This window comes from Oryzias melastigma, linkage group LG1 (assembly GCF_002922805.2).
Source record: "Oryzias melastigma strain HK-1 linkage group LG1, ASM292280v2, whole genome shotgun sequence".
Lineage (NCBI taxonomy): Eukaryota > Metazoa > Chordata > Actinopteri > Beloniformes > Adrianichthyidae > Oryzias > Oryzias melastigma.
The window spans coordinates 32,344,782-32,353,298 of record NC_050512.1 but is presented as its reverse complement, the minus strand read 5'-3'; the positions used below and the strand labels follow the sequence as shown (position 1 = coordinate 32,353,298).

The window sequence follows — 8,517 nt, the reverse complement described above, 5'->3', positions numbered from 1 at the left end:
TGTTACAACAATTCTGCATTAAGTAGTGTCACTGCTGATCATGTTTACTATTGTTAACATTGAATCTGACAGATAATTCCAATTCAGTTGTTGTCAATGTTTGTCAAAGACATAGTATTACTGATTTCAGCAATTTTGCACAAAAGTGTCTATAATTTGTTGCACAAAATAAGAAAAGTTGTTTAGTATGATTGTGTTTAAGGTAAAAAAGATAAATGGGGATATATTTCCCCCCAAAAACATGTTCTATATAATGGTAGTTATTAGAGAGGATTTTTACCAATTATCGCAGTATCGCGATATTATCGATATCGTGAGCCATGCATCGCGTATCGTATCGTGAGGTACCCAGTGATTCCCAGCCCTACAACAGAACCATGTCAGCAGAACCGTCTCAGAAGAACCATCTTAACAGAACCATCTTCATAGAAATATTGTCTCAGCAGAACTGCGCCGTGATGTCACCAACCGCCGTCAGCGCCTGAAGGATACGTGACGATGGCGTGCAGCCGGTCGATGCTCTGCCGATGGTAGAGGATGAAGAGCAGGCCGAAGCCGAACACGGCCATGATGTGAGCCGTCAGGGACAGCAGGAAGAGGAAGAAGTAGCGGTAGTTCCTCCTGCCGATGCAGTTGTTGACCCACGGACAGTGGTGGTCGAACTCCTGCGGGAGGAGGAGGGAGGAGGTGAAGCAGCTGTCTGAACGAGGGGCGTGGCCTCCTGTGAAATGAGTGCGGACACACCTCCACGCAGTTGTCGCAGACGGAGCAGTGCGAGCAGCGCGGCGGGCGGTAGAAGCGGCAGGTGGAGCACCACTTCATCCGGACCTGGATCCCGCGGATCTCCACGGTTTTGTAGAGAGGAGCGCGGAAGTCGTCCTCCTTGTCCTCGTCCTCCTCAGCTGCACGCAAACACACCTGCATGTCTGGAGGGAACTTCCTGAGCCCCGCGGCGCTCCGGGCTGCACTCACCTCGTGGGAAGATCCCGGGGTCCATGAACGTGGCCATGCAGAAGTTAGCCAGCACGAACAGGAAGATGACGCCGTTGTAGATCGGCACGGCCACGGAAAACCGCTCCGAGAGCCAGGGACACCTGCAACACCAACCAGAGCGCCGCGAGGCCGACGTCAGAGCGGCAGACACGGCGGTCCAGAAAACCTCAGTAGACGCCAAATGAGCTGGAAAAAAGCTAGCATGTTGCTTAAAAACTAGCTAGACTCCAAAATAGATAAAAAATCCTCAGAAAACTAACTTAGTCAAAAACAATAGTGCGTAACCAAAATAGAAGCTAAACTCTAAATTAGCCTGAAAAACCTCAGTAGATAAAAAAAATAACCAAAAACGTTAGCATGTTGCTAAAATATTAGCTAATCTCCAAACTAGCATGAAAAAACCTCAGTAGACGCCAAGTTAGCCCAAAAAGCTAAGAAGTTGCTTAAATACTAGCTAAACTCCAAAACTGCTAAAAAAAAACCTCAGAAAACTAAATTAATCAAAAACGTTAGCATGCTGCTAAAATAGAAGCTAAACTCTAAATTAGCCTAAAGACCCCGTAGATAACAAATTAGCCCAAAACATTAGCATGTTGGTAAAATATTAGCTAAACTCCATTTTTTATAACTACTATAAAAGATAAAAACAAATCTCATGAATATATTTAAAGGTTTGTTGTTAATCTACTTAAAATGTTGAAATTTAAAGACTCTCATTCATGTCCTATGAGGCATATTTTGCTCAATATTTCAAAAACTATAAAGTTTATAGATATCAAAAATACGAGCAGTAAAATGTCCTGAACGAGATGAACGTTTGGATACCAGGATCACTGAAATCTCTGAAAGTGTGATTGAATTATTACGTGCTAACAAACGTACAGAGAGGATCAGGAGGATCACTTTAGTGTGAATGCTGACTCAGCAATCACACAATTCACTTGATCAGAATCAAGGTGCGTCGTGTAAACACGCCCTCCAGAATACAGACTCATTCAGACTCATTGGGATCTAAAGTTCCCTCCAGTCGAGGTGGTTGTGTTACATCGATGAATTCATTTCTGCGGTCCGCCTCCAGAGAATAAGATCCTCACGGATTTAGAAAATTCTGAGCGAAAAGTCACTTAAAAATACTATTGATAAAACGCTCAGAGGATCATCTCCTCACAGCTGCAGCTTTGTTTACACAGAAACTCGTTTTTTCTTCCTCTACGGCTGCATGTCTATGTATGTAAACGTTTGTTATATTCTGATAACCTGAACACAGTTCTATATCCGATCGCGTTTTGTTTATGGAACTGCAGTGAAAAGAGTCACTAAAGCTGCTGCGGAGCATCGACTGTATCAGAGAACTGGACCGAGTCACATCATCCATGGGATGTGGTTTATTCTGGATCCAACCAGATCAAGTCAATTCTTCTAAGTTTTTTCATGTTGGAGCCAGACTGAGGGGTCAAATCAGGATCAGCTGACAGTGAACCAAAGAACAGACTGAAACTCAAAAATGGACATTAAAAATAAATTCTGAAAATTTGAAAACAAGAAATTGTAAATTTAAAAAAAAAAGAAAATTTGATTTTTTTAAATAAAAAAACTGAACATTTTCATAAACAAAAACTATAAATGAAAAAAAAAATACCAATTGAAAAATAAAGTATTAGTGATTTTCACCTTTTTTTGCCCCTTTCTGAACCTTCTCAGTTTTACAGTTTCAATTCTGATTTTTGAGTTTTCACTGTAAAATTAGGGGGGGGGGGGGGGGCAGACTGGATGATGGGCTTTTGTCAGGGTGACAGATGTTGGCCTATTTCCCCCCCCCTCGCTAATCTGGCTGCCCACCACACTGACCACACAGATTAGACGTTCTCACACGAGCGTGCTCTGAAGCGCACTCGCCAATCGGACTTTCTCACATTCCCGCCGCCGCTCCTTTTCCCTCCTCACACTCTGAACACGTGATCCTCCGCGGAGCCACAACCAGCGGGATTAGCGACACCCGCCCACGACCCACGCAGGAACCTCCCAATGAGGAGGACAGGTTCTGCTCCACAGACGACCCGTTTGCTGATGGTTCTGATGGAGACGGCCCTCCATCAGAACCATCTGGATGGTTCTGCTCTCCTGATGGTTCTGATGGAGACGGCCCTCCATCAGAACCATCGGGAAACAGAACTTCTGCTCTCCTGATGGTTCTGATGGAGACAGCCCTCCATCAGAACCATCTGGATGGTTCTGCTCTCCTGATGGTTCTGATGGAGACGGCCCTCCATCAGAACCATCTGGATGGTTCTGCTCTCCTGATGGTTCTGATGGAGGCTCCTCCTGAAGTCCAACGTTAAAACTATCAAAAGGAAATTTTATCATTTATCATTTGACTTTACAAAATGGATTTCTATGGATCTGGAAAAAGTTCTTGTGGATCCTAAACGGGTTTCAGATGACAGAACATTTTTATCGCCACAAACTTCCTCTATAGACGACTGATCCAGATCAAAGCGGAAAATATGAGGAGATCCATCCGGTTCTGACAGACTAACACGAACAGAACCTCGGAGCGGCTCTGTGTCGGAGTAGAACCTCTGAGAAGAACCCTAGAGCAGAACCTTGAACAGCTCAGTAACGGAGTAGAACCTCGGCGCTCCTCCCTCTGGACCTGAACTCTGTGACTTACGTGAAGCAGAAGAAGAGCGTGGTGGAGCCCACCAGGAAGAAGGTCGCCGCCGACACCGGGACGTAGCGGGAGGGTCGCAGGGGTCTGCTGGGGGGGGCCACGGCGTGAGGGAGCGGCGAGGAGGACGGGCCCCGCCCCCCGCTCTTACTGCTGCTACCTGCCATCACTTCCTGTTTGCTGAGGGGCGTGTCCAGCCGGGATGAAGATGCTGGGGGGGCGATAACCAGGCTGGGGGGGAGTAAACTGAGGATGGAGGCTTCCTCTTCAGGACATGGGGGGGCGGAGCCTCACCCCATTCAGCAGCGAGGATCTTTGTGTTCAATCCTGATCCGGCAGATTAGAAGCAGCTTATGGGTCTCTGTGCCGGAAAAGCCCGGTGTTCTGATCCGACAGAGAATAACAGGTGGGGGGGCATAAACCAGAGATTATCCAGATGAAGGTGTTTGAACAACACCCCGAGCAGAACCTCAGAACCCAAACCTGGTTCTGAGACGGTGAAGAAATCCGATCCAAGTTCTGAAAAACACAACAAAAAGAAAACGTCCAGAAGATGTGATCCCGTCAGAGGATGTGATCCCGTCAAAAGATGTGATCCCGTCAGAGGACCTGATCCCGTCAGAAGATGTGATCCCGTCAGAAGATGTGATCCCGTCAGAGGATGTGATCCCGTCAGAAGATGTGATCCCGTCAGAGGACCTGATCCCGTCAGAAGATGTGATCCCGTCAGAGGACCTGATCCCGTCAGAGGACCTGGTCCCGTCAGAGGACGGTCCCTGAGGGATCCGGACTGACGGGTTCAGACGGGGCGGGGGGGCTCCTCACAGAAACAGGGGCATGACGGGGGGGGCAGAGACTGAAACCGCTGGAGGATAATCGGTTCCGACGCCGCTGTCTTCTCTGCGCTTTTCCTCTCAGCTCCAGCAGAATCCCGTCCTCACACCAACGCCGGACGCTCTGGCGGCAGAGCAAGACCTGCAGCTTCTCACGTCCCGAGACGACATCCGGAACCGGCGGTCCAAACGAAACCGACTCAGTAAAAAAGCTCCAGTTCAGAGGGAAACACGGCCTTCAGTCCAGGACTGCAGCCTGTCGACGGACCAACACAGGAGTCTGGACTTCCTGTGTCGGGGCATCCCCAAACCTCACCGGGAGTGGAGTCAAACCCCCTCACCTGCCAGGTACGCCTCAGGTGTGGCAGGAAACGAGCCGATCCTTTGGTCCAAACCTCTGAAGCGGAGCTGCAGATCCATTAGCGTCCACGTCCGTGAAAACTGAACGGAGCTGACCAGCATTAGGACCCAGCAGAAACATCTGCTGGGCAGGTAACCCCGTTATGTAACCTCCGACCTTTCCCAGACCCCCCCTCTTCTCCTCAGGAGTCCGCTCTCTTCTCCTGAACACAGAAAGGCTGGATGACGACCTCCTTTAGTGGATGGAGCGGCTGAAGCTGAAGTTATCCCGGTTCAGGATTCAGGTCTCCCAGCAGCCGCCATCGTCGTCTTCCTGGTTTATGATGGGGGGGCGTGACCTAATGAGACGATCAGGTCTGACGGTCAATCAAACTTCAGCTCCTGCAGCAGGAATGAGAGGAAACAGTCGGTTAGCGTCAAGCTTCTAAAACCCAAACTTCAGAACTTTTCCGTCTTTTTCCTGAGCAGGAAGTGATGTAAGACAACAGGAAGTCTTCCTGTAAGCGTCCATGAAGAGTCCAGCTCTTCTTCTTCTTTCTGAGATCCTCAGAAATCATTTGCATGAATTCAAATCCAGCCCGACTGCAGCAGCTTCCTGCCTCCGTGTGATTGGCTGATCAACGGCGAGCAGCAGGTCAGGTGATGCTGAGCACACAGCTGGTTCTGATTCATCTGCCTGATGTTTGGTGGAACACGGAGGAACGAGTTCTGCTCTTTTGAAGGATCAGTTTGAGACAAAAATGATTTTCTTTTCAGTCTCACAAACAGCAGCTGGTCCTCGGCTCCAGAACCGCCTGGTTCTGAAATCTAGAACTTTTGGTGCCTTTAGGTTATTTTTTCTATTTTTACAAAATAAAATTATTACAAAAAAAAAACGCAACGGAGCTGAATCGGACCTGGAATGAGATTTACTTAGATGGACAGAATCATTTATGGAACAGAAGAACAAACAAATGAAGGCGGGATCAAATCAAATGACAGAAACCATGTTTCATGATAAACTAGACCTGAACTCTGATCATCATCAGATTTTTTGTTTTCATTATAATCATCCCATTTTCTAGGACTTAGGTTCTGTAGAGCGGCAGGAGATCATCAGAAATTCACCTCTGAGTTGTTGGTGGGAAAGATCCCACCCGGTCTGCGTGGACACACCCCCGTTACCGTATGGACCCATCCCGCCCCTCTTCTCTACTCATTACTGAGAGCTCTCCGTTTACAGGCTCTCCCACTAGCTTACAGCCCTCACACCCAAACCTAACGTCAACGGTGCAGCAAAAACAGCAACAACGTCATTTCTATCCAGCTGTACAGTTCTGATCCAGATTAGATCAGACCAAGAAAACAAAGACCTTCATGGATCTTCTGGTCTGCAGGGGAATACATCAGAAGGGGGCGGAGCTGGGAGACTGTGGACACGCCCAGCGATCTTTTTCAAACATGTTTTCATCTGCTCCTGATTCACAGTAATTTGGATAAAGGTTACCCAGAAACAGAATTTGAATTCTTATTTTCTTTAATCATGTCCGATAGTGCTGCCAAAAACAATTATTTTAATAGTCGACTAGTCCATTATTTTTTCTGATTAGTCGACTAATCATGTCATGGAAAATCTGGATGTAAAGCACACAACTTAACCATCATTAGCTTGAAACTAACTAAAAACTAGATATATAGCATTACCTGTGATAATGATAGTGTGAATGCTGTAAGCTGAATTTGGGCGCTGAAGATGCTGAAATTGAGCTGAAAACACTGAAGCTGAATTTTAGTTAAATTCCAAATTAGCCAAATAAACTGAAAAAATCCTAAATTAGCCAAAACAGCTAGCATGTGGCTAAAATATTAAATAAACCAAAAAAAAGCTGAAGCTTAAGAAGCTAAAAAACTGAAAGAATGATAGCTTAGCAAAAATAGCTATCATGTAGCTGAAACATTAGCTAAACTCCAAAATTAGCCTAAGAAACCTTAATAAATGACTAAATAACCTTCATCATGTGTTGGTTCGTCTTCATAAACACTCTCTGAAAGATCTTCTGCCACATTTCAGTCATGCTCCAACATCTAAAGTCTGGATCAGGATGCAGATCTCAGTCCAGCATGGCTGAAGGTTTCCTGCAGACCCGACCACAAGCAGGCCGAGGAGAAGGTGGAACATCTGAAAGAGTGTTAGCAGAAGACGAGCAGGAGGTCAAAGCCCAGCTGGAGAACCGGGACCAGAACCCGCCCACGCCTGACGATGATGGACAGAACAGCTCCGCCCACATGAGAGTTCTTAGATCAGGGGAGTCCAAACCCAGTCCTGGAGGGCCGGCTGGTCCTCAAGAAATCCTGTCTCCTTTGCAGCTGATCACCTGGATCAGGTGTGTTTGGCCAATGAGAAGCTTCAATGGCACGACACCGGAACTCCAGCTCTGGATCTGGACTCCTCTGTTCTAGAGTTGACCTGGAATAAGCAGCAGTGAAGGCGATCCGAGAGGAAAAGGTTTTTATCCAGGTCAGAACCGGGCTCAGGAGTCCTCACGGGTCATGGTAGAACCCACAGACCTCCTCAGAGGATGGAGGACTCAGATCCGAACCACCGGAGAACCGGACCTGATGGAGATGAGAGTCCTGCTGCAGAACTTCAAAGGCTCCGTCTGTAACCGAACCGGTCCCTGTGGTGAAGGTGTGGTCGAGGCCCTCGTGAGCCTCCAGCTGCAGGTGGAGGTCCGCCCCTCGCACCTGCCGCCGAGCATGCGCCGTGCGTCTCCCAGAACCGCAAAAATGAAACGCAAACCGTCAGAGAGAAAGCAGCTGTTATTTAAGGTGGAATGACTTCGGGGAGACCAGCGGCGGGGAGGAGGCTCTGCAGGACCAGGACCCGGTCTGCGCGGACACACCCCCGTTCCCGGGTCCGGTCCGCCGCGGTGCCACCGGCGGGATTACTTCGCTGTTGCAGTTTAAGCTTCTCCGTGAATCGGTCGCTAGCTAGCAGCGAGCTAGCTCCCCGTCTCACCTGAGCGGAGGTCCGGCTGCTCCTGAGGCGGAGCTGGCGGGCTCGGTGCCGGTCCCGGGCCGGTACCGGGCAGACACACCCCGCGGCGGTCCTCTCCTCCGGCCGCACGCGCGGTACCAACCCGCGGGGCTGAAGCGGAGCTGCGGGCGGAGCTAGCCGGCCAGCTTCCCAGCGGCGCGCGGAGGCTGCTGCCGTCAGAGCCGCGAGGCCGCCGCGCCGAGGCGGGAGCAGAAGGCGGGAAACGCGGTGGAAAAATACCTCCAACGCTCACGCGCGTGTCTCCATCCGCGCGCTTTCCGAGAGGCTCCCGGAGGCCGACATATTCCCAGTAACCCTGATGCCACGGAGCAGCGGAGAGCCGACGGCGCGAGGGCAGCTGCGATTGGACGACAGCCACCGTCATTCAAACTGGCAGCCAATCGCTGCTCCGCTTTAGGCCAAACCCCGCCCATAATCCAGGGGATGTCAGATCTGAGAAAATCGTGATTCCTCTGAATTCTGAGCGATTCCGGGGAGTTGTAGAGGTAATAAATGTTTCTGATGCGTTTGTTTCATAGTGTATTTTCCCGCTACGACCCTAATCTTGTCACGTGACACCCTGACATGTGTTTGGACAAACGTTTTCTTGGAAAAGCTCAGGTGAGAGGACGCGGTTAGCTTCTGAT

The 8,517-nt window shown here is 49.1% G+C and overlaps 1 protein-coding gene across 1 annotated transcript in view; it reads right to left on the bottom strand.

The window, feature by feature from the left end:
* LOC112157085 (palmitoyltransferase ZDHHC5) overlaps positions 1–8,234 on the bottom strand; it is an 18,885-nt gene extending 10,651 nt beyond the window's left edge. The window contains exons 1-5 of the mRNA XM_024289620.2: positions 7,853–8,234; positions 3,665–5,235; positions 973–1,094; positions 745–902; positions 493–665 (exon numbers count right to left, since the gene is read on the bottom strand). Coding sequence (XP_024145388.1) covers positions 493–665; positions 745–902; positions 973–1,094; positions 3,665–3,828 — 617 coding nt within the window. The 5' untranslated portion in view covers positions 3,829–5,235; positions 7,853–8,234. The remainder of the gene's footprint in view (positions 1–492; positions 666–744; positions 903–972; positions 1,095–3,664; positions 5,236–7,852) is intronic.
* Between the last annotated feature and the right edge of the window lie 283 nt (positions 8,235–8,517).